General features: G+C 39.8%; 2 protein-coding genes across 8 annotated transcripts in view; one reads left to right on the top strand and one right to left on the bottom strand.

The window, feature by feature from the left end:
- The window catches only part of ATM (ATM serine/threonine kinase), an 86,106-nt gene extending 83,483 nt beyond the window's left edge, over positions 1 to 2,623 (top strand). For 2 of the 5 annotated variants that reach the window (XM_068930322.1, XM_009683797.2), the window contains exon 63: positions 77 to 2,623. In XM_068930322.1, coding sequence (XP_068786423.1) covers positions 77 to 260 — 184 coding nt within the window. In that variant the 3' untranslated portion in view covers positions 261 to 2,623. The remainder of the gene's footprint in view (positions 1 to 76) is intronic. The other 3 variants (XM_068930325.1, XM_068930324.1, XM_068930323.1) reach the window with 3 other exon arrangements.
- Positions 760 to 26,230, bottom strand: C1H11orf65 (chromosome 1 C11orf65 homolog). 3 transcript variants are annotated; one of them, XM_068930326.1, is made up of 11 exons: positions 26,024 to 26,230; positions 21,651 to 21,767; positions 19,576 to 19,626; positions 18,758 to 18,850; positions 16,713 to 16,766; positions 14,713 to 14,916; positions 13,069 to 13,202; positions 11,154 to 11,324; positions 10,839 to 10,894; positions 6,977 to 7,170; positions 760 to 1,624 (listed from the first exon to the last, which is right to left on the bottom strand). In XM_068930326.1, the coding sequence occupies exons 2-10, from the start codon at positions 21,756 to 21,758 to the stop codon at positions 7,013 to 7,015; spliced, it is 1,029 nt and encodes a 342-aa protein (XP_068786427.1). In that variant the 5' UTR covers positions 21,759 to 21,767; positions 26,024 to 26,230; the 3' UTR covers positions 760 to 1,624; positions 6,977 to 7,012. The 3 variants fall into 3 exon arrangements, with proteins under 3 accessions (XP_068786427.1, XP_068786428.1, XP_009682091.1); XM_068930327.1 differs by lacking the exons at positions 760 to 1,624; positions 19,576 to 19,626 and adding an exon at positions 5,164 to 5,515 and having other exon boundaries at positions 26,024 to 26,189; XM_009683796.2 differs by lacking the exons at positions 760 to 1,624; positions 19,576 to 19,626; positions 26,024 to 26,230 and adding exons at positions 5,164 to 5,515; positions 22,371 to 22,432.

Genomic DNA, 26,230 nt, shown 5'->3' with positions numbered 1-26,230 from the left:
CAGCTTTCTCAGCGCTATTAAATTTTGTTCAAGATCCCTATCAAGTCCACTTTTTTCTTTTTTTTAATTTTTCCAGCAGCGATGACCAGAGTTTTAACAAAGTGGCTGAGCGTGTTCTGATGAGACTCCAGGAGAAGCTGAAAGGTGTTGAGGAGGGAACAGTGCTCAGTGTGGGAGGGCAGGTGAACCTTCTCATACAGCAGGCCATGGACCCTAAAAACCTGAGCCAACTTTTTCCTGGATGGAAACCCTGGGTGTAACTTGGAAGGATCTAATATGTTTTCATAAGAAACTTGTTTTTAAGCAAAAAGCGTCTTAACATTTCAAACTGGTATTTCCTAATTAAAATATTGCATCAGCGGCAACTGTGAAGGTTTATATGGATTAATATTAGGTGGATTTTATTTTTCAAGAGCTTGTTATGAAGTGAACATTTTTTTCTCCACAGTTATGTTCACCATCCAGTGTAGAACACCAACCACTGCTTTGATGTTCCTTGTGACCTGCAAGGCTGATGACTTTGCTTGGGCAAAGTAGATGCATAATATTCTTGAAGCCTTTGATTCATTACTTTTATCTGTCTCTTAAATAGCTGGAGTCTTGTATAATAATTCTGCATGGTAACATGACTGTGTAGAATGGATGATCTGAAAACCGTAAGTCATGAAATAACTAGTTGAAGTGCATTTCAAAAGTGTGTGTGTCGGGGGGGAGTTTATACCATAAAGATAATGCTACAGTGATACTCAACAAAAATATAGAAGAAAACAAAAGAACACCTCCCCTTTAATGAACTGAAGGTTCTTGGAGTCTTTAGCTTAGTTAAATGGACGCTTCTTTATATAGATATGATCTTTGAGCCAAGCATAAAATAGTGCTGCTTTTTGCCACTGTAATTGAAATTATATTGGTGCTTTCTTTTATAACATTACTTTAACAACATAAAAAACAGTAAAAAATTACTTAGTTCATTTAACTCAAACTTCCATGATAAAACAGACTTGACTCTGCAGTGAAGTTTAGCATACCAGATCTGCACCTCTAAAGCAAATAGTCTTTCTGTTTCTGGAATAAATACCTTTTAGAAACACTGTAGCTGTATTTTGAACACAATTTGCTTTCTAATTGCGTAGTTTTATAGAAGACATTGCCCCTTATGAAATGAAAAGACCTAATGTAATTGGATAGTCAATGAATACAGATAATAAGAGAATCTACTCAAATAATAGTTTCACTGTTATTCTTCAATCTTGCCAAATCATTATTATATTTAAAATATGAATAAAATTTAGCATACTGTCGCATCATCCTAGTTTACACTTTATGCATTTTTACAGCAGTACAAGTGAATACTTTTTGTTCTAATTATCATTTCACTGATTTGTATTTGTACAGTCTCATTACATTTTTTATGCTGTATCTTTGCTTTGTATATTAATGTCAACATAGCAAGATGAGTCTTTTCTTTTGTATTTTCATGAAGCTGACATAAATTTTTGTTCATCCTTGGAACCAAACGTGCATCTTGACTTTTTCTCTGGGCAGAACTCTCATCCAGGCATACAAGAGCGGGTTGTTTGAAGAGGAGACTTACCAGGCAGAGCTGGCTTTCCCTGTGCCAAATCTGAACGACATTTACGAAAGGGAGAAATGACAAGTAGGAAAGGACTGAACAAAAAGCACTTTAAGAGTTCTTGCTTTTAAAATAGTAACTATGAAAGGTTATGCTTCTAATTATTTTTGTTCCACTCATTCCTCAGTTTTAAAAGTACATATCCTTTAGAGATACACACCTAGATTTTCCATGTGTCTGAAGAGAAAAATATAAGCCTGGGTGGAAATGCTCTTTTATTCTGGACAATGGTTTTGTTACAAGTGCTACTACTGAAGATAAAGTGGATTTCAGACCCACATAATATTTACTATATTAGTAAGCTAGAAATATGTGAAGACAAGTTAAATTGCCTCTATAGTATTAATTTTTTTCTTGGAATGCTCCTTAGTAATTTGAAAGATCTACATTTAGAAAAGATCATTTCTAAGGAAAGTGACATAATGCAAAGGAGAAGTTTTTAACAGAATTTGTTTTTTTGAAGACAGCTACATCTTTATTTGAAATTTCTTGTTTCTGATCTAACTTCTGTTGGGCAAATGTCCTCAGGGTTGTGAACCGCAGAAGTTAAATGTTAGCAGATAAACCAATTTGACTGATGTAGTCTGCCTGAACTTTTCCATCAGCAAAGAACAATGTCTCGTGAATAGGAATCACATTAAACTGGCCACATAGTGAGGAACACGCTATGTAAATCTAATGAGGATGAGTCTTCATCAGTGTGAATCTGAAAACTTTCAAGGTTCTTCCAGGTAAAAACACATAATTTTGCCAATAATTGAATTAATTAGGTCACTACTCTATGTTACTATGAAATGTGAGTTTAACTGTGAGTATATGAAATGTATTCACTACTGCTATTTCTGAGAATGTGCTAAAATGTTAAGCTTCATCTCTTCACGGCATAGTGCAGTGTTATACGTTCTGTGTTACTCCTTGTACTGTTACTCCTTACCTGCGCAAGTGGTAATGCTTTAATGACAAAGGACCAATAAAATACCTTTGTAAACAGTTGGCTCCAAAATCTGCTTAGTGAAATTCAGTTACGTGACTGGTAAATGATGACATTATTATGCCTTTTTATTGCTACTTTCATCCCTGTGAACTTAATGTAAGCCAATGCAGTGTTGTCTTGTGGAATGTATGGGTAGCTTGAAACAGGACTCAGGAAGAAACTAATTATTTTTGCTAATACTAGCACTTAACGATGATACTTAAAATATTTTTTATAAATAAAATTGATCATTTCAGCAAGTAGGTTGAAGAGCGGCAGGGCAGGAGAGCAAAACCACAATGAAAAGCTGGGAGCTGCTGTAAGGAAGGATTTAGCTTCTGTTCCTTCCACATTTCAAAATCTTACTTGTATCCTGATTATATGAAAACACTAATGCGTTGTTCATGTAGCACATGCTTTCATCACCTATCCTGTGCATCAACACTAACTATACTTACACTTCATTATTCTGGGCTGGATGGTGATTAATGTCAGTAATATCTGTAAGGGTGCACAAAACTGCTTTCCCTTCTCCTCCTCTTTTTCTTACTGCTGGATGTGTGGCTATAAAAATGTGGTGCACAGTGACTACACACATGCCTGTCACTGCATTTCCCTCTTTGCAGTATCCATGACTATTCTTCCTCTCTGTGCCCTCTCCCTACCCAATTTGCCAAATAAGACACAATATGCAACACTCCTTTATCCACTCCTTTATCCTTTAAAGATTCCTAGGCAGTGTTGCACTGAATCTTTCCTGTAGCTTCTCAGATGGAGCTGTGTTGCAACGTGCATGCTCAGCAAGTCATAGTGGTTGACTCTCTCTCTTGCAGACATCTGATAATTTGCATAATTTGCCCATATACTATTTTTCTTCACAGACAAATTCTTTTCCCCAGTCTTTTCCCTCCATTTTGACAGTGGTTACCATGAACTCTGCCAGAGCTCAAGCAATTTTAACTAGTGTTACACAATTTTTCCATTTTGGACAACTGATATTTGGCCTCAGGCCTTCATCAAATCTTTATATGAGGATGACGAAACTTCAAACATTTACGGTTAAGCCATTTTCACTTTGTTTTTCAGACTGAGGTGTACCCAGAGGGGCACTCTAGTTCTTTCTCAAAGCCGGTATCAACATTTTACCTCATTCAGTGGACTGAATCTTTTGGTTTTCTTTCAGAAAGTGAACACTGGGTGGAATCTCTGCTTCACATCCTTAATATAAGGAAGCTTCTCCCTATTTGCACAGGTCCAGCCCCAACCAGTCCTCTATGCTGTTCTTGTTCATTGCTAAAAGAACCAGTGGTATGGCTATGGCTTTTTCACCACTATCTAAAAGGCTGACAGGTTATGTCAAGCCTTCTGCCAGGACCATGACATGCTCTGTCAGGGCTCAAGCAACCCTGGTAGCATCACTGAGAACTATTTCTATTTTCATCGCTTACTCGGCAGCCCACAGGAGGGCTCTCTGTTCCGCATGCTGTACTCTCTCTGACATCTCAAGGGTGACGTGACACTGAGGAGAGCAATTCTGAAGCTGCTTTTAGGTGAAGAACTTGCTCTCCACTTGATAAATTTATGGCATAGCGTAACTGCTTGCAGTCACCCATGTTCATGTTGACCATCTACTCTTGCAAGATGTTTCTTGCAAGCAGTAATGTACACATTATATAGTGTTTTCATCTGCCTTCCTCTCTCTTAGTTCAAGATTGCTTTTCTTTGATTAAAAAGGCACGGAAAAAGTGCTGCGCATACTCCTTATACACTTATACAGCAAGAATGTGAAAGGATGGAGAAGGGGCAGAGACAGACTGCACCTTTCAAATTACTGCAAAAGTCTTCCAGTGTTCAGTGACGGTGTGTATGTTCAGTTTGACTCTACCTCTGGATTATGTATCCTGAATACTAGTTAACTAAGTCACCTCTCTGCTCCCGAAGTACTGTTCTGCACTTCAAGTGCAGGAAAACCTTGCCATACAGAACAAATATTTGATTCACAAGACGTTTTTTAGTAGCCTGACCTTTTCACCAAAAGCCCTGTTTTGCACCCCTTCATGTTTGTTTTTACAAAATCAGAGATGACTGAACTTCTGCATTGGAAAGCTTATGTTCTGGAAACTAGGTAAGTGGCATAGCAGGATTGAAGCCATTTCCTAAAATTTAGTTGTGCTTCTGCATCACAGCCAAAACTTGTTTTGTAGAAAGCTGAACAACTATCAAGCATGAAATGTTCTTCAGCCTATGATGTCTTGATCAACATTATGGAATAATTTTTCTCTGGTGGGCAAGATTAATTTCTTAGTACCTGGAAAATTATGTTGTGTCACATGTCAACACCCCAAGTGCCAAAATGACAGTTCCTTAAGCTGACATATATAAATAAACTGTGATTTTTGGCACATCATTTAACAATGGAAAGTTCAGTATTTTTCCCTTCTATTACGTAAGTATATATATTATTGAAAGTCCTATTATTTTAATCTTAAATCTAATTTTACCAAGAGACTTCCATCTTTTCAGTTCTCACCGCTCCCTCATATGAACCAGTAGCATTATGCTTCCCATTTTTTTTATTAATGATCATAGCACTTTTACAGTATATAACCTCAGTGAAGGGAGAGCAGATTCTTGTTTTTATGTGATTTTTTTTCCACCTAGATAAGGATCTGTCAGATTTTCACAAAAGGTTTTGGAACTCCATAGGAAAAACAGCTTCACTTCCACATAGTCTTCCCCAAAACTACCTGCATCTGTGACAGAAAATTCTTCAGACTTCCCATAGAGATAAATTTTTAATCGGAGGACAAAGCATTTAGTTGTAGGTGTTGCTCAGGTCTCTGTAGCTACTGCAGAGAGAATGATGGCTTTGAAAACTTTATCCAGAAGCACTCCATACAAATTTCAGACTATATCAAAAGAAGCAAATAATTAGGTAGCTATACCTCATCTCTCCCAATTTATCTGAAAAAAAAATCCCAAAAAACTTCCAGTCATTCTATTCCTAAACTTACCTTTGACTGATCAGTCTGTAATTAAATGGCCATTATCATCAATCATTAAATGTGTTTGCAGTCACTCAAAGGACACTGTGAAATTACGTAGTTGTACAGCAGCTAAAGCTTGCTGTATACATGTTCCACACCCTCTCTTCCATCCCCGCTTTCCTGTTCTTTGAGGCAGTATGACTTCTTACCAAGAAGGCAGCATAGCATAAATTTTATCAACACAATCATTATTTGATACAGAGTTGCAGTTTCAGTCCACCAGTCTCAGGCTCAGTCTCCAGCGGGCCCCCCCCCCCCCCGCCCGGCTATGGAAGTCCTAAATAACATGTGCCAACAGGAGAGCTTTTGCTCAAATGAGCATGTCCCATTGCCACTTTCCAAACTTAATGCTGTAGTGTGAGAGACTTTCTTAAGAGTGCTCTTGACCTGTGTTCGTGTTCAGCACTTCAGGACTAAACCACTATTCCTCTGTTCAAGATTTTCATTCCATGTAGTTTGCCAAGATATCTGGGATAACTCTCAACATTATGCAAATTTTAATAGGAAAGTAACATCAGCTTAATTACAATTAAAAAATTAAGTCAGTTACTCTAATCAGACAGAATAATGAACCGGTATCTAACCAATGTCATTAGTATCTTAGGTCATAATTGCTTTGGGGCGGGGGAGGGAGCTGGTCAGTTGCTGAAATAATTCTGTGTTGCAGCCTATCTGCAGCTGGCTTTTTAGTATAATGCCGAGCAGCGTGTTGCATGAACAGGGTGTAGCAGGAGATTATCTCGGGGTGTTTGAGAACAGAAAACCTGCTGGGCCAGTGTGGGAGGACTGTGCCTGTTGGAAGGAGCCAAACTTGGTGCAGTCCTTTCCATATCTCTTTTTGGACTGAGTTCCTGGAAAAAAATGTCTCCCAAACTAAGGCTGTGTATTGCTTGGAGAGAGCAAGCTGGTGCTGTCCAAAACAGAGGCCAGAAATTAGATGATGAACAGCGTGGGCAACCAAGCATTCAACCTGCCTGACCCCCACGGCCCTCAAGCTTGTTCTCTATCCCTCTTTTATTTAGCGTTATAGACACAGACTTCAGTTAGGCGAAATCCATGATGAATTACATGGCTCCTTACCAATGAGAGCTAATCTTCGGACAGACACTGTCCTTAGGCAGCATCTTCCCTAAAATGGATACCGAACAGAAGTAGATGCTACTTTTTTTTTGTTCACAGAGTAACCTGCACTATAAAGCAGCTGATGTTTGCTTTAATCTATCAGACAGTACGAGTTTACTCAGCTTCTATTGCTGAAACGGTAACTCGACTTCACACCACAATGAAGTACAGCAAAATATAAATGAATAGTAGCAAAATTACCATTTAGAATTTGTATCCATTGGAGAAATTTCTTCCTCAAAGCAAAGGTGTATTTACTGGTGTTACAGTTGGTCGTGATGTGAAATCCACTTCTCTTATAGGTAAGGGACTAAGACTTGCTATTCTTTTTAAGTTATGGTGCGGAATCTGGGACAATTCATATATATCATGTTGTGATGTAACAAACTGGAAGCCTAAGCAAAAGAGTTGAAACGCAAGTCAGAAAATCTACAATGTAATTTAGACATTTAAAATAACTCTTTCTCTACCTGTTACAAATCCTTGTAACACTAACTTAAAAATAAAAATAAAAAAAACAAAGCTAGAGACAGTTCTATTTGTGTTACAAACATGGAGACAGAAAAAAGAGAAATATCATTCCCTAAGACTGCTCATATAACAAGCTGATTTATACTATTATGAGATATAATCTGATAGCATTGCTCTATTTTTTACTTAATATTGCTCTACTTTTAAAAAATAAAAGCAAAATATAGTCTTTTTTTTGAGAAATATTAAGTATAGTTTGTTGGCCAATTTTTTCCAGACGGCACTATTAGTCCTCATTTACATCAAACTTAATTTCAATTATGCAAGTTTAAATGAGAATAGAATCTGGCTCTGTATTTGATTTTTGTTTGTTTTTTGACTTCCCTCACTTCCCTAATCAGTCAATACTGTATGTTAACATGCCTACACATTGCATGATATGTAGGTAGATCATACACACTAAAAGCCTCCTGGCTATGTCAAGACACAGAAACTGAAGCCTTATTGATGCCCTAGCAGCAGCATATAGCCATTCTACTGTTTAATTAAAAGCAGTTTTTAAATCAATCATCTATTCAGATCTGTGAAAACCATTGTGGGTGCAACCCACTATGTGACATACATCTGTTCATAATGATCTCTTCCCTGTTTAATCTTAATTCTGTCATTTATATGCCAGGTCTTGTAAGGCAATGACAATAAATGAGGTATTCTGTTAAGGTAAACATTATATATGGAAAGATAACAAAGACCTTTGAGACTGTGGTTCTCCTCAGGATATATGATGGTAACATAAAGCAACAGGGTGTTTTGTCATCACTCAGTTCAAATTAGCCAGCTTTACTTTATGTAACACAAGAAATTAAGCTTTGGGGCTCCCTATTTGCACTGCTCCTATTGCTCTTCCCAATTGCTTTCCTTCCAACTCCTATGGTATTTTTCACTCTTAGTTCTTATGGTTTCCAAGTATCCTCCTTTTTGATTCCAAAGGCCCTTAATGGATGTGGCTTTCAGCCTGTCTCTCCAGTACTTTACTAACTGTTTCCCATTTTCACTGGAGAAGGCGTACTACAGATGTATCTGAGGGGTCTTTTTATACTATTTTCTGCTGTTAAGGAACTACTCATTACTTAAGGCATACTTGAAGCTTTTAAAGTTATGTAATGCTTTAACAGATTATATGTATTTAAAATTATTTTAATAAATTACTCTACTGGTACAAACATAAAAATTCTTTTCACATTTATATCCCACTGTATTGTCCAATTACTCTTTATCAAAGGTAATCAAGTGATCCAGTTGACTCTACACTCTGAGGAGCATTGTGGATTTCTTAGCTGGAGAAAGAAGTTGTTGAAATATGTTCAGTATATAAAACAGAATCACAGAATGACTGAGGTTGGAAGGGACCTCTGGAGATCATCTAGTCTCATGCAGGGTCATCTAGAGCACATTGCACACAGTTGCGTCTAGGCAGGTTTTAAGTATCTCCAGGGAAGGAGACTCCACTACCTCTCTGGGCAACCTGTTCCACTGCTCTGTCACCCTCACAGCACAGAAGTTTTTCCTCATGGTCAGGTGGAACTTCCTGCGTTTCCGTTTGTGTCCGTTGCCTCTTGTCCTGTCACTGGGCACCACGGGGAAGAGTCTGGCCCCATCCTCTTGACACCCTCCCTTCAGATACTTACATGCATTGGTGGGATCCCTCCCCGAGCCTGCTCTTCTCCAGGCTGAACAGGCCCAGCTCCCTCAGCCTTTCTTCAGAGGAGAGAGGCTCCAGTCCCCTCATCATCTTGGTAGCCCTTTGCTGGACTCTCTGCGGTAGTGCCATGTCTCTCTTGTACTGGAGAGCCCAGCACTGGACACAGTAGTCCAGGGGAGGCCTCCCCAGGGCTGAGGAGAGGGGCAGGATCCCCTCCCTCCACCTGCTGGCAACACTCTGCCTAATGCAGCCCAGGATCCCATTGGCCTTCTTGGCCACAAGGGCACATTGCTGGCTCATGGTCAACTTGTCCACCAGCACTCCCAGGTCCTTCTCTGCAGAGCTGCTTGCCAGCAGGTCAACCCCCAGCCTGTCCTGGTGCCTGGGGTTATTCCTCCCGAGGGGCAGGACCCTGCCCTTGCCTTTGTTGACCTTCAGGAGGTTCCTCTCCACCCACCTCTCCAGCCTGTCCAGGTCCCTCTGAAGGGCAGCACAGCCTTCTGGTGTGTCAGCCACTCCCCCCAGTTTAGTATCCTCAGCACACTTGCTGAGGGTGCACTCTGTGCCTTCCTCCAGGTCACTGATGAATACATTGAACAAGACTGGACCCAGTACTGCCCCCTGGGGTACACCGCTAGACAAAGGCCTCCAAATAAGTCTTTTATTTTAAATGCTGGCTGCCACAGTGCATTTAATACATCCAATTCATAAAGAATTCATTATTTTGATATTTGTTTTCCAAACACGTCTATGAACTAATCAGAATTTACTGAAAACTGCTTTATCATCCGCTAGGTAGAAAACTAAGGCTCCTTTTTGTAGGATGCACTATTTTTTCATATTTAAGGGTGATCATGGAATGAAATGAACCAAGTGCTTTTCTTAAAGAGTTATGAGATCACTCCAACAAATTGATGTCTGGCCATTGTGACTTTTTTTTTTTTTTGGTCATGTGCAAGAAGACACACATTTCCTAATACTGGCAGTACTAAATATAGACAGAAGACAGGTGCTGCGAAGAACAGCATTTACCTACAGACGGTTGGCTGTTGTTCTTCAAAAAGTACAAGTGAGAACAAAATAATTCTAAAAAAAAAGTACACAAGCTGTTGTATTACAACGTGCAAAACAAAACTATACATCAACCGTAAGACAATAAATGAAGCTCATATTACATCATCCCAAGAACTGATGTATTTTGATAGCTTAAAAGAAAACCGTAGATAAAAATGTGATTACACTACGTAATTCAAAAATATAGATGAAGTATACAAAAACCTTGATGACTGAAACAGTTGCATATTTCAAAGTGTGCTTTACCAGTTGGTAAGGCTTTAGGATTCTGCCGGTTGTCTTGCTACATATTGCTATAGAATAGGGTTCATGGCAATAACTGTGTAAGAAAGATGCTTGACTGTGGAAAGAGACAAGTTTTCTTAAATAGACAGTGTCAGTTTATATGATGAGAGTGACTAGCATTTGTTTAGTGTCTCAAAGGCGAACGCTGCCTATGTCTGGCATGACAACCAGTGAAATTTAGAAATAAATGCTGAATCATGATTGGCTATGATGAGTTCAGCACAAAATATTTGCCTTTCAAAAGTCCTTTTTTTCTGGAGTTCTAAACTTTATACCCCTTTTCTAATTGTTAGATTAAAACATAATTTCACATTTTAAAATTCACTACCATAAAAAAGATTGCCAGATCTTAATGATATATACACTACTACTTTTATGGAGTTCTTTACATTGAGGACCTAGAAACTCAGTAATTATAAAAAAGAGTCACTGAGGCAAAAAAAAGGAACTTTGTTGCTATTTTTATATTAATTCTTAAAAATTAAACTGTATTTAAGAAAATTTGTCACTACTACAGAGACAATCACTTACCTTGGCAGTTAGCTGAAGAGTTGCTTGTTGCAGTTTTATTCCATTGGCTTATGTATCTAAGCACATTAAAACAAACATACATTGCACTTAATGCATTGCAATTGACAAAATCCTAAGAATTAACATATCATCTTTAGTTTTATGTGACGGCCTGTTAGCTAGAATGTAGAAATATCTCCTAATGCACTGCACTACATGGCTCTGAAGAGAGATTTAGAGGGAAGGGCTCTGTATAGAGATTTAGAGAGAAAGTTTCATCAAATTTTATCATTAACAATTAAGTCTTCCAAAATAAGATCCCAAACACATACTTACTCCTCATAGTTGAGTGCATTTGTCCATCTCAGTATTTCATCCACTTCCCAATCCATTACCTTTTTTGATCCTTCTTTCTCAACAGTGTCAACTAAGCCCTCTGCAGCCCTTTGAATTAAGATCGCAGTAGTAGGATCTTCTGTTGTGACCCACAAACTTCCTGCATAATACCTAACAACAAAACAGTAAGCAAGAACTTTTTTTGCTGTAGGCTGTTTAGGACAGTCATTACTGCTTAGCTATGCCATATAGTAATAGTCTACCTGAATTAAAGATACATGGCAACAAATGCAAATAAAGCCTGCAGTTGACCAGAGGGTCTAGGCCAAGGAAAAAAGGCTGCATGACTCCATCGCTGCTGGGACCTGGGATGATTAGCACAGGAGGAACTGCTGAGAACCAATGCTATGAGATGGCACCATGCCTCACCATCCTTCAGTGATATTGTGGGAACCCAGACCTGTTTTTAAGAGGGTGGCTATTTGCCCTGTGGAGCTTCTCAACTCTCACCTTTCACAAATCTCTACTTCGGGGTAGGTAGTCATTACCAAGGCTTCTGAGGCCCTCCTCCACAGTTCTGTCCTCAGATAATACACATAGAGGATGGTCATCCACTCATTCATTCACTGTCAGCTCTTTTAACTGCAGGGGTGGGGCAGGCGGTGGATGCCTCCGCTGGGATGCAATTCCCATATGGTGCCCAGCACAGGAAAGCTACCATTACATAAATCCTAAAGACTACAAATGATTGTCCATAGGCCTCAGTAAATTGTGGAGGCATATTTGTAGACATATCAGAAAATTTTACTCGAAGGACTCATAATCGCCTTGTTTTATATAACTTCAGCCTTGGAGTGAATGAGTCCCTTCTTCTGAAGAGGGACAAGATCCTATACGGCGTTCAGGAGCCTGCCTGCATTGTCAGAGACACTGCAATGCTCCTGTGAAGCTGGGTCGTGACACTGTACACTGTCCTCTGGAGTTTCTGCCTATTTCTGCAACATCCTTACTGCACACCATGGTGAACTGGAATGTACTTTTGGTTACCTAAAGGGAGAGGAGGCAGCCTGTAATACGCTGTAGAGAAATGTTCCTGAAGTCCTCTGAATTATGGATACTTGCTGTGCCCTGCATAACCTCCATAAGGATGTAGATGAGTCTTTCCATCCTAGCCGGAGTAGTGAGAACCAATTTATTTATTTGGTGACTATATCCTCAGCTCTCTGCAAGCTGTTTGGACACTCCTGACAGCTGGCATTTGTGCCCTGGTGTTTGTGTCCAGTTAGAATCCATAAATAGCCAACAGAGAGAAAGATGGAGTCTTCAGAAAGTGAGTCACTCCACCAAAGAACTCTACCTGTGTAACAGTCAACATACCAAAGAACTAAGGAGGGACTGAATCATGCCTTGGACATGCCTGTTTTTATCCACTGGAACTGAGGAAGGCTGGGCACTTAATTTTAGACTAGAAGCTTAAATTTTCACATGATGATGTTGATGGCAAGCTACATGAAGAAGGCATTTATCTATGGGACTTCCTCACAAGTCTGGAAGGGAATTTTTATGACGTTCCAGAATACTGTCACAACATCTGTGTAATCCTGTCAGAGAAATCCACAGAGAGAGGTAAAATGGCTCAGAATAATGTTGCTTCCCTGGCTTGTGCCCAAAGCACCAGATATATAGTTTCAGAATCATTTCATTAACAGAACCCCTGCAGAAGCTTTGCTCTCAGTGAAAGTAGCTCAACAGGATAGTCAATAAGACTTGATATAGAACTTCATTGTTTATCATGTACTGTACATTTTTTTAGTTAAGCAGGAAAACTATTTCTGAAAATAGCCATGACAAAACTACTGTTCTAAACATACAAAGAAAACCTATGCACGTAAGTCTGAAAATTGTATTAACTCACATTTTTTTCATCCATTCAATTTTTCTCTTTTTTCGCTTTTTCTCAATTTCTTGTTTCCTCTTCATTTTAGAGTAATGAAACTGCTCTGCCTTTTTGTTTCCCTCATCTGTTACAGGATCTATAGCCCTCCAAAACTGTTGGTAAATGTGACATATTGAGAGAATTTTATTGAAGTGCCATTGCTGATGTTTTTGAACTCTAGTGTGTATGTTCTCATAGGTCATATGCTTTGGTCTTTTATTATGACAATATTTATAGATATATCACTTATATGTTTTACTTAAATATTTAGTATAACATGCCTCATCAAAATCTATTTTGAATCTTTTAAGTTACTACGTCTTCTCACAAATGCTAATTCAACTACAATTGTTCCATACTGTAATTATCTGCACAAAATCTGCCACACCTGGAGTACTGTGTCCAGTTCTGGGCACCCCAACACAAGAGAAACACGGAGCTCCTGCAGCGAGTCCAGCAAAGGGCTACAAAGATGATGAGGGGACTGGAGCATCTCTCAGATGAGGAAAGGCTGAGAGAGCTGGGCCTGTTCAGCCCGGAGAAGAGAAGACTGAGGGGGGAAACTTATCAACATGTGCAAGTATCTGAAAGGAGGGTGTCAAGAGGATGGGGCCAGACTCTTCCCCGTGGTGCCCAGTGACAGGGCAAGAGGCAACAGGCACCAACTGAAACACAGGAAGTTCCATCTGAATATGAGGAAAAATTCAAATGGTGAGAAATACAGCAAGAAAATAATATCCCAAGTTTAATTTCTAATTTCTACGTAAATGTCAACTAAAAGCAAGCTGTTAACACTCCACAAGATGGTACCTGGATTTTTTCTTAGAAGTTATGAAATCCTTGGAGGTTAAGAAAAATTGCTCTAACTACACCTAAATTAGTTCAGCATCAGAACTGCGGAAGCACAACAGTTCAAGAGAAACGCTTCACTTTCCTGCAGTATCAGAAAGTAAGTAGCCACCCTTAAACTTTTAGATAGATTACACTCAAGAAAACTGTTTGGTTAATCTTTCTTCAGGTCAAATTACTACCAGAACACTGTGTTTGTGTAGACCTTTCATCTTTAAGAGAGATTGCCAAAGATAAAATTGTTTCCAAAATTTAAAAAATGCCCCACAATTTTAACATAATTTGATGCTGCAATTTTATACCTTTTTATACCACAGACTACAAAAAGCCTTTAACACAGAAGTATGTTTATCAATCCCAAATGCTGCTGGAAACAGTGAACTTTATTAACTGTCAGTCTAAATATAGTTAGGTTTTAATGTGACAATGTTTCATTTCATTGTTCTTATTTAAGCACTACAGCGTATCTTTACAATTAGGTCTATTTCATAGCTGACAGAGTACTGCGGGATAGCACTCAGACCTATTTAAACACATTCTTACTTAGTATGTTATTCAATGACTAAGTTAGGAGGAGCGTATTATAAACAAAGGATTATAGTAGTATCTCATGTCGATCTTCCATCGTAAACTCAAATGACAGCAAAGATCTTGTCTATGATGATTTTATATTTGGACTACGTGAAATAAGGTTCCAGATCACACATGGGGCAACTGTGAGGAAAAAGATGAGTTAATGTATTAGGGAAAAATAGTTCACTTTTCTTTGCTTACTCTCATGGAAAGAAGTCTCCAACCGTTGTTCTCTATACGTTTGTACCAGCCACTGCCATCATCTTTCCAGATCTTACCAAGAATCCTTTCTTGCAGCAGCTGCTTGGGGTTTGGTTTTGTATAGTCTTTAGGGCTGTTGGCACACATGTCCACAACAGGTCTATGAGTGAATATTTTATAGTAAATATTTGGAGGAAAATTAGCCTGCAGAGAAATATTACATTAGAACGTGAGCTTGCTTTTTTGAACGTGTTCATCCCTTAAAATACATAAAACACTGAAAGTTTATACTAAACTCAGATAGGGATTCCATATACGTGGAAATTATATTTGGCAATTTAGTAGACTTTATTAACTATCAAAAGAGGATACACCTGTATGTATATCAGTTGATTAAAACAATAACAAATCCTTTGGATTTCTTTAAAACTCAGTCAATTGAACCAAGTGATTTACCGTATAACTGTACTCAACTGAATCAATCTAACTTCTGTCAAAATTACTATAATTGCCCAGCAAATACTGGTCTGTCCAATACGGTCTCAGAAAACACACTACAAGTCTTGATACCATCGTTCAATCCTTGTCTTGCTAAAAAGAGAGAAAATAGAAACATTTCCACCCATGCTGTTATCTCAGTATTCTCGCTGGATGTCTTGGAAAACCCTTTGTGAAAAATGGCATGAAGAGAATGGAGAGCAGGTGGAAAATTACAGGAGTCATTGATAATTATATCAGGTATTATCACCCACTATCAATCATTTTTGATGGAAATTATTTTTGATAGGTGATCACACCCGCTTCTCTCCCCCTCTGGGAAAGGAACCTAAAATATTACTAACACAATTTAAAATGACAGAACATACCTTGTCAAAATAACATTCTTCCTTTTTACATTTTGTCATGGTGCCAGCAGCTCATGAGGAGTAACTTGGCTCTGAAATTCACATCTACATACTCTTTTCTTACTTCACACTAACTCTTACTAAAGGAGATCATCTTGTAAGTAATAAACTTGGCATCTTGATCTGTATACTTTAACTTGAACAGAAGGCTAAGTAGTGTCTAATGCTTCACTAATATCATTTAGAATTGATGTGATGTGCATTAATGATGTTTTATTTATGAGGCAGTGTTAAACAAGGAGAAGAAGGTCTGGAACAGGAACGAAATAATTACAGAAGAAAAGCAGAAGTTTAGTAGAAATAGATAGCCAGACAGAATGCTGGCAATAAATTAACTTCCTTCCAGCAATTTCACACATTTTAGTCATTGTTTATAATTCTTCTTTAAATACCTTGAAAGCATAAGATGTTTACACAGGCCTATGTTGCTTCAAGCTATTTAAAGGTCAAATATCAAGAAGTAAGTATTTTATGCCTAAATCTAAGCAGATACATACACCAAGACATTCCAAGTAAAAGACTATTTAAGCATTTACATATTATTTGTCAAATCTTGCTGTAGTAAGATTCTAAGTCAGAAGCCTATGCACCACAAGCTCCCTCTATAGTTAACAGAGCTAGAAAGTCAATTCCACTACCACTGTTAAGATATTAATTGTCCTCTAGACATAACAATTTCTTCCTGTTGACTATACCTTGAACAACTACGCTCTTTGCTGACAAAGCTCAACCAAGTGATTAAAGGCAGCTGGAATAAATCTGCCCATTAAAAGTCTGCCATAAAAACTCTGTTCCACTGAAATCAACTTAAAAACTAACATTCAGATAACCACAGCTGTACCCTTAGTAAAAGCAGACCAACCACATATCTCTACAGCAATGAGACTGACAAGCGCCCAGAACTGCAGAAATACAGGTTACTTTTTTTAGGTGCTTAATTCATGAATTGAGGAACCCAGTTTTATCCACCTTGACTTGTTTACTTGAATACGTTCATTTTATATAAATACGCTTAATAGTTTCATGCACTAGTAAGTCTACGCATCCAGAATGAACAACCACAGTGAATATCACATATTGTAAAATGATACTTACGCCACCTAGTCTGAATTTGATGAAAGCACCCGCTGCAACATCTAGCAACTCTGCCTGCAAGCAAAAGAGTAATAACCTACAATGCTTCCATCCTACTGACTAATTAAGGCATAAACAGTTATGAGCAATTAAATAATTCAATTTTTGAAAGTAAAGCTAGGCTTAAAATCTTGCAGTACACATGCTGAATACTATTTAGACAGCTGGATCCCAGACACCAACAAAGATCCACTACTTGGGTGGGGCTCTGCTGCTTACAACCAAGAGGATGACCTCATGCAAGCAGCAATTGTTTTAGTCTCAGCAAAGTTTTATTGCTTGAATTACTCTCGCAGAGTGACTGCAGATACGTCCATTCCTTACCAAAGATGTCATTTCACCTACAGAAATCACAGATTTGGGGAAGTCTGCCATTTTTCGCTTCTGATCTTCTAAGAGGTTTGGTCAAAGAAATTTTGGCAATGCAAACATAAAATTCCATCTAGCAAAATACCCTCTCCCTGGTATTGGCCATTATCAGATGCTTAGGAGAAAACAGAAGAAACATATGACTGTAGAAGGGCTCTGAAATGACTTATAGTCACTGCCCTCCCAGCTTCTAGCATTCAGGAAGATATTGAGCCAGCAGATGCATCTAAACCAACATATTTAATAATCACAGATGAACCTACTTTCTGTGGATGTAACTCATCTCTTTTTAAATCCATTTCTATCTTATACCTCTAAAAATGTGTATCAGTAAGTTCCAAAATTTAATTGTTCACTCTGTGAAAAAGTAATTCTTTTGCGGAAGGCAACCAACCCCCGACTGATAGACAGGGAACAGTTCTGTGATGCTATGCTCTGTAAGTTTCTTATCAGTATAGACTATTACAGCAAGATCTGGCTCCAGATTCAGACTCCTAAATTTGCATACCTACATGTAGTTGTCCACATGTGGGTTAGGCCCTGAGGCACCTAGTCAATGGGGAGCACTTGATATCATCAGTAGAGGTTAGAGAGCAATTCAGTTGACCAAGTATTGTCTATTTTTTGATGAAATGAGTCACACACTAGGTTTTGCTGATTGCATTTACCAAACCTGCACTGACTATAATGACAGTGCAATTACCCAATCATACGTAGACACTTCAATTAGGTGTCTTAATCTGCAGCTGAATTCCAGCCTTAATTATACTTAAGAGGCTTTCCATTTTCTTACAAATGATTTGCTTTTAAAAATAAACACTGTTATTTAAAGAAAGCTATTTTATGTCTCTGTATTTATTAATTACAGATCCCAGGAGGAAGAAATATAGGGGGCAAAGTTTTTTGGGCCTTCCTTTCCAATTACATCTGTGATGTTTGCTGTATCTTAAAATCGAATCTAAACAGAAAGATCACATTTAGCCCCGGATGCCAACACCGACTTTTCAGATAATTGATTTTTTTTTTTAATTTCACTACAAATTCATTTCTGTATACTACTATGAATACTCTACTTCAATTACTTGGTAGGATCTGCAGAAACAGGCTCTTGACCAGGCTTAGGCCCTGTACTACAGAAACCAGAAAAACATATGAAACATAATGAGGTTTCTAGCAAATAGAAAGCTACTTAAGGAAAATGCCATCTACAGTCTCCTACGAGTAAGTACACAGGAAGTTAACTTGGCTTATAAATGCTTTTGTAATTATCCAACAGCCTGCAAGTAGCTTAAAAGAAATGAGTTGCTGTCCTTATATTTACTCCTAGAAGGCAACTGACTTCTATATGCTTAGTCTCTTCCTTTTTTCACCTCTGTTTTGTTTATGTTTTTATTTTGATGTTCCAGCTTTGCTCTCCCTGGCACCACAGTTTCAATTGTGTTCAACCTCACAATGCATCCAGACTGTGGGACTCGGAAAAAAAACGAGAAGAAGCAAAAATACTGTTTGACTTATAATACTGTAATCATTTTACAACATCATACCACAAACAAAGAACATCACTGAGACAAGCTAAGACTAGAGCAAAAGTATGTTACTTTATACTATGTTGCTATATCAGTAAGTACAGCCCTTACCTCCCGAGGGTCAATGCACTTCATCAGAAGATGAGGATCCCCTGTTCCTTTAAAGCTGATTAGCTCTTTGTAGTATTGAAATATACGCATATCCTGCAGAAAAGTGCAAAGATACTGAGAAAGCCACAGTCTCTGTATTTTCCACTTTGGGAAAACGGCTGCAAACGGATTTTCCCACACCGAACCTTACACACTTTAAGATGAATTGAGGCACAATCTTTGAAATGGTCTAATAAATTGTATTTATCTAAGATAAACTAAATATACTATAAATAGAAATAGTTTCTGCTGACGTTAGAATACGGTAAAGGTGAAAGAGCATCTCAGAGGGAAATGCAACAGTATAAAAGTACAGTCTTCTGCTTTCTTAGAAAGTATGTTGAAATAGAGCATCTAAATCCATCAACATATCAACAACTGACTGTGATAAATTGCTTAGTAAAACTCAGCTTTTCTTCTCCAGCTTAGATTTACAGAGCTACTCCTAAAAATAATTTGTTAATATAACCCAACATTTTAAAAATTCTTTTTGGTAAGATCAGGCCACCCTATCCGGGTTCTTCCTTTTCCAGCCACCATTAACTACTTATGGCTCTTGAAGATAAACTTTTCTCCAGTAACGCATCACTGTCTTTCTCCTAATGAGGGCTGTCCCTCTGTATTTGAAGGTCTTGTAATGGGTATTTATCTGCATGCTATGGACTACTACAAAAGAGGAGGGTACCGAATACAAGAAAAAACATTGCTGGTATGTGTCCATTGGTAGCAGAGCAGCAATGTTCTGGAATACTGCAATGCAGAAAGTTAGGATACGTAACCTGAGCTTCCAGATTATTTTCTTCTCTTCCTCGATGGTTCTCAGTGAGTTCCTAACAAAACAGATACAATGCCAATAAACACAATATTTTGTAACTCGATCAGGACATTGAGATCTGCCATGGAATTAATATAGAAAAAGTGGATTAAAAACTAAAGTTAAATTCAAAGACTCCAAGTAAAAGGCAGAGCAGATAATTCTAGGCAGTTGTCAACAGGACATCCACTCAGGGTATTATGTCTCACAACTACAAATAATCCGACAGCAAGATAAGATTGACATCGCATACAGACAATGCAGTTTCCTAAGCAATAACAGAAGATACAGGTATAGTTGATGCACTACAGTCATCTATTGGACAAGAAGGCAAGTAGGACAGATAATGGAAGAATGCTCTAGGTATAGGACAACGACGATAAAAACAGAGACGCTCACAAAAAAGAAATCCATTGAGGGTTCCTAAAGATATAGACATTACAACCATTTCTTGACGTTTTCTTATATTCGTCTCTAGGTATCCTCTTCTGACTGCTCTTGGAGAGAGGATACTTGTTCCGCTAAACCTCTCATCATCCAGTACAGATGTTCTTACAAAGACAAGATAGTGATGAAATCACTTAGTGGGGGATAAAGAAGAACAGAGTTGGAAACCTAAGAGGTGAAAAGGATAGGCAAGCAGGAATAGAGGGAAGGGTAGCAAGAAAGAAGACGAGATGATCCAGCCTTAGGAAAAAAAAGATGATCTGGCTTTAGGAAAAAAAGAAGAGCAGGCAACGGTGACGCAGCCTAGAGCCAGAGAAAAAGCAGGATACACATAGAAATCTGTGGGACGTAAAAGAAGGGAGAACTCAAGGCAAAACTGAAGGGAGAGTCACACACACACTCGGAACAGGTTCATGAGCAGGGTTCTTCGAGAGGCCTCTCACTACAGCAGACCCAGAAAACAGAATTATGTATCATTAGACAGCAGAAAGAATACGAGAGGTGGCCCCAAACTGAATAGGATACTACTGAGAGGCAGAAATTCAGTGATCCTTAAGGCTGGCATAAAGAGCACTTCTTATCGGATGTTCATTGAATCTATTTTTGCCTGGGTATCATTACACAGTCTTTAACTACATATTACAGACCATTTTTTCCCAGTGAATCCCATCCCATCCTACTATAAGCTGTTTTAATACCTTTTATACTAGAATTACAATACTTGCAGTAATTACTGACATGTAAACAGTCTTAAAACAACAAATAGACAAATTTTAACAGAAACTATTTTTAAATAAGTCCCATTCTTTCCATTTCACTTACCATCCAGAACACAAGTTTTTGCTGAAACAGTATAAGAACTCAGAACACCTACAAGAGCATTTCTACGCTATAAATTTCCTTAAATATTAATTTAGATGCACTCCTGATTTATTATTTTATTTCTTCTTCAATTGCTAGGGCTTTCGTTACCTAATGAGTGTTTGCTTTCTCCCATTCCTACCTCGAAGTCCTACGTGCATTTTTTCGAGATCACAGAATGTCCTTTAACAGTTTAGTATTATTCGGGGGAATCCCAATCCTGCATTCTCTGTAAAATCCAGAATTTTGGATTTTACAGGACTTCAGATAAACAGTATGTACACTAGTGGGCCTCACTGAATTTAGGAATTATTAAAGTTCAAGGCTCAAGCAACAAACATAACCAAAAAGATCACACAATATAAGGAGCTAACTTTCCTCCACACACTAGCTAAGGTGACTTTTTTTTTTATGTGGCAGTACGGAAACTCCTTTGCTTTTAATAAGTCAATATAAAAATCATCACATACACCTCTGCGCACTGTTACAATATACAATATATACAATATTATATGCATATACAAAACATATCACAATATACTTCTGCGCACTATTAACCATCTATCAAGAGTCAGAATCACCTCCTGGAGACTGCAGGTATTTGTAATGGTGGAGGTGAGATCACACTGAAGAAGCTCCTGGCAGAGAATTCACTGTCATTTTGGTTTAACAAAGAGAAAAATTTAGTACCTACTGAACCATATAATAATTAGAACTGTACTTCAGACTTACAATAAAGCTCTTCCAGCACCTCTGTATAATTCTTGCAGCGTGATTCTGTTTCTCAATAGGTGCAGTAGAGAAGACATCAACTGGAATGTCCTGTCCTTCCACGGACATTACAAATATCTAAACGAAAGCGATATGCAGGAATGTTGTTCACAAATATTCTAACAATGATGCAATTGCTATTTCCACATTCCTTTTACTTTAGAATCAGTTTGAAGGCTGTGTTCAACAGACGTTTGAAAAAAGTCTGTAAATTAGGAGTTGAAAAGAGTATTCTTTTCCATTGTTCCCTCCCTAGATTCACAATCTTAAGCAGAACTCTGAATGAGGAACTGTTAGAAGCTGATAAAACAGACATAAAAGACTTCATTTTCAAAGGTCATGCATAACTACAGATAATTATCATGTTCAATCACCACAACTACAATCCAACATTTTGGATGTGTACGTGACATGTAGTCTTAAGTGCCTCTGTAAAGCACTCCCTTAGTGCCTTGTGTTATTACAGAGACACAGGATACCATAGAAACACGAATAGTCTAATAACCAGAACAGTCTCAGCTAATAAGGATCTAAGAAGACCCTATGAACAGTTTGTGGTTTGTAATACTTAAACTGAAAAATCAGTAGAGACTCTCTCTTAATTTAGAAATGTGAAGCACAGCCACTTGGGAACCTGCTCTTTCATAAATAAATGACGAAGACACTATCTTTGTCACTAACCAGTTCACTCCAGAAGTTCATTATTTCTCAAATGAGGCACTCATGAAGACTGCAGAGTTTTACTCAGGAAGCAGAACAACGCGCACAAAAGCTCATCTTTTTTTCCCAACTGTATCAGCAGGTCTACTGTGGATACTGCCTGGAAAGATCTTATTTCCACCTCTGCTGAAAACCCTTCTTTCTTTCCCCTCCTAAGTTCACTAGGTACATCTTTGTAACTTCTACACTGATTAATGAAACATATATTTTAGACTACCCTTGCCTAATTGCTAGACGGAATTCATTATACCAACATTTAATTCATTTCTATTTGGTTTAGTAACAGTAAGAGTAATGGGCAGAAGCATCACAGTAAAGAGAAGGATGAAGGGCTCCCTCTCTGTACTGCTGCTAAGGAAGTACACAGAATGGTCGGGATACAGATAACGTAAAATATCAACAGCAAAAAGAAAAACTTTTCCAAAAAAACCAACAAGAACTATTAAAATTAATAGAAAGATTAGAAGAATAAAATGGGGATTTCCTGAAAAGGTAAATGCGATACACATTTGTCACTATATGGAGGGAAAGAACTACTAAGACTAATAAAAAGGACAGTAAAAAATGGAAATAGAGCTAAGAAATTGAACAAAATAAACCATTTACACTGAAAATCAGTAATATTCTCCTTGAAGACCGAAAAATTAGACAAAGGTATCTGATAATGAACAATTCTACATTATCAGTGGTATCTGATAATGAACAATTCTACATTATCAGTGGCATAAAACTAATGAGCTAAAGGAACTTTTAGATACCTAAATACTATGATTCTGAATTTTACTTTGAATTTGGCTAACTACAATAGCCTCAAAAAAAATAGAACATACTTTCTCTGGAACAATACGGAAGATTAGATGTTTAAAGAAAAAAAATCAAAGTTTGTACTTCAGCAGGATTAATCACAGGCAGCAATAAAATAACTAAGGGATCTTTTCTCTTTTTGATGCATGCACCCAACTTTCACCACTGCTCATGAGATTGTTACACATTTTGAGTAAGCAGAGAACAAATTTGTTAAGTGATGACACTTGTATAAACCTCATCAAGCACTGAGGGAGCTGGCAGATGTTATTTCTAGGCCACTCTCCATCATCTTGGAAAGGTCCTGGAGATCAGGGGAGGTGCCTGAGGACTGGAAGAAAGCCAGTGTCACCCCAGCCTTCCAAAAGGCCAAGAACGAGGAGCCAGGGAACTACAGGCCTGTCAGCCTCACCTCCACCCCTGCAAAGGTCATGGAACAGCTCCTCCTGCAGCTCCTCACTACGCATCTGGAGGACAAGAAGGTGATCCGCAGTAGTCAGCATGGATTCACCAAACGGAAATCATCCTTGACCAATCTGATTGAGAGCCTTCTCTGCTGGAAGGACAGGCTGCGGAGATGAGGGCAGAGCAGTGGATGTTGTCTCCCTGGACTTCAGCAAGCCTTTTCACACTCTCTCCCACCACATCCTCCTAGGTAAGCTCAGGAAGCACGGGCTGGATGAGTGGACAGGGAGGTGCATTCAGAACTGGCTGGAGGGCACAGCTCCGAGGGTTGTGGTCAGTGGCACAGAGTCCACTTGGAGGCCTGTGGCTAGTGGTGTCCCCCCAGGGGCAGTCCGGGGTCCAGTCTTGTTCAACATTATTCATCAGTGACCTGGAGGAAGGCACAGAGTGCACCCTCAGCAAGTGTGCTGAGGATACTAAACTGCGGGGAGAGGCTGACACACCAGAAGGCTGTGCTGCCCTTCAGAGGGACCTGGACAGGCTGGAGAGCTGGGCGGAGAGGAACCTCCTGAAGGTCAACAAAGGCAAGGGCAGGGTCCTGCCCCTCGGGAGGAATAACCCCAGGCACCAGGACAGGCCCTGGGGAGGCCTCCCCTGGACTACTGTGTCCAGTGCTGGGCTCCCCAGTACAAGAGAGACATGGCACTACTGCAGAGAGTCCAGCAAAGGGCTACCAAGATGACTGGGGCCTCTCTCCTCTGAAGAAAGGCTGAGGGAGCTGGGCCTGTTCAGCCTGGAGAAGAGCAGGCTCGGGGAGGGATCCCACCAATGCATGTAAGTATCTGAAGGGAGGGTGTCAAGAGGATGGGGCCAGACTCTTCTCCGTGGTGCCCAGTGACGAGAGGCAACAGGCACCAACTGAAACGCAGGAAGTTCCACCTGACCATGAGGAAAAACTTCTGTGCTGTGAGGGTGACAGAGCAGTGGAACAGGTTGCCCAGAGAGGTAGTGGAGTCTCCTTCCCTGGAGATATTCAAAACCCGCCCGGACGCAATCCTGGGAAATATGCTCTAGAGGACCCTGCTTGAGCAGGGAGGTTGCACTAGATGATCTCCAGAGGTCCCTTCCAACCTTGGTCATTCTCTGATTCTGTGATTTTATATGCGGAAAAACAAAAGTTTCTCTACTATATGTAGACATCTCCTTTGCAAAACACTAGAAAATTAAATGCAGAAAATTATTCCAAAACGCTAACAAGAAGGGCTGCATATTGAGTACGTTTTCTTGCTGCTGGTTACCTATGCCTCTCTTACTAAGGCCTTCTGGCTAAAGCCACTGCCAGCAGCATCCATCAAAATACCCAGCTTTGGGCCCTAATTTTTTTTGTTTTGCCTCCAAATTTATTTTACCTGCCTACTCATTTTTCTTTTTTGTTAAAATGTGATTGGGACTGTACCATACACAAAAATAAAACTAGCTTATCTACAAAACTGCTTACTCTCCAGAAAGTGTTAAGAAAGCCCTACCTGAGAAAACTGATTATTTAAGAAGTCACTCCACCTCACTCAGCTGCAGCTTTGAGTATACAAAAGGTGGTGATTTTTGTAAATGTCACTAATATATTAAAAGCTCAAAGTTTACTGACAAATCCTAGGGCTGTCCATCCATTCTTGTTCCTCAGACATGCTACCTCCTTCAACATCTTAAGAACTTTCATTAAGAACCAGGAAAGCAATCACAATACTTGAATAATGAAACGGAAGTCTTCATTTTAGATTTCTCCATTAATTTATCTTCCCATTGCACTTATTTTTATATCCTAACTCTGATGCATAGGGATTTTTAACCAGCTGAAATTCACATCACAACATGAAAAGGAATAAAAAAAAAGGGGGGGGGGGGGGGGGAAGGAGGCGGCTTCCTTCCAAAGAGGCTGATTTGCAGCACTAGTAACTTGCACTCAAAACGCACGACGAGCCACCCAGCACGGGCCGCGCTCCTCCCGCTCAACACTCACTGCCCCAAACTCTCACTGCGGCAGGTTGGACACCCAGGGAGCCGAACAAAATCCCTTCTTCAGGGTAGAAACTGGGGCGGTCCCCGCCAGCCCGGCCTTGCCCCTGCGCTGCTGCGGCCGCCGCGGGACGCCGCCGTCCGGGGCACCCGCTCCCCCGCCCCGCCCCAAGGCAACAACCCCCGCCGCCATCTTCTCGGCGGCGGCCCCCTCCCGGGGCGCAGCGGGCGTTTCTCCGGCTCCCTTCCCGGCCGGCAACGGGCCGCCGCCGTCTCCGCCCGCGGGGAAGCGCGCAGCCGCGGCCGTCGGCGCCGCCGCCCTGCCTGAGGCGGGGCGGCGGCCGAAACAGGCGCTAAGGCGGCACCAGCCTGCCGTCCCTTCCCTGCCGTACCGCCTGCAGGGACGCCGGTTTGCAGCAGAGGAGGCGAGAGCTTTATCGGTGTGTTCCGAGTCGGAGCTTGTAGTAACAAAGCAGGAATAACCGTGAGGGATGCGGGGGCCCGTCCGCTCGCTGGCCAGGAGGCGAGGCGGCCCGCGCGGCGCCCCCAACGGCCCGCGCGGGGCCGGGCCAAACGGCCGGCGTGGCCGCCCCTTCGGT

This window comes from Struthio camelus, chromosome 1, assembly GCF_040807025.1.
Source record: "Struthio camelus isolate bStrCam1 chromosome 1, bStrCam1.hap1, whole genome shotgun sequence".
Lineage (NCBI taxonomy): Eukaryota > Metazoa > Chordata > Aves > Struthioniformes > Struthionidae > Struthio > Struthio camelus.
This window is presented reverse-complemented; position numbering and strand designations above follow the sequence as displayed.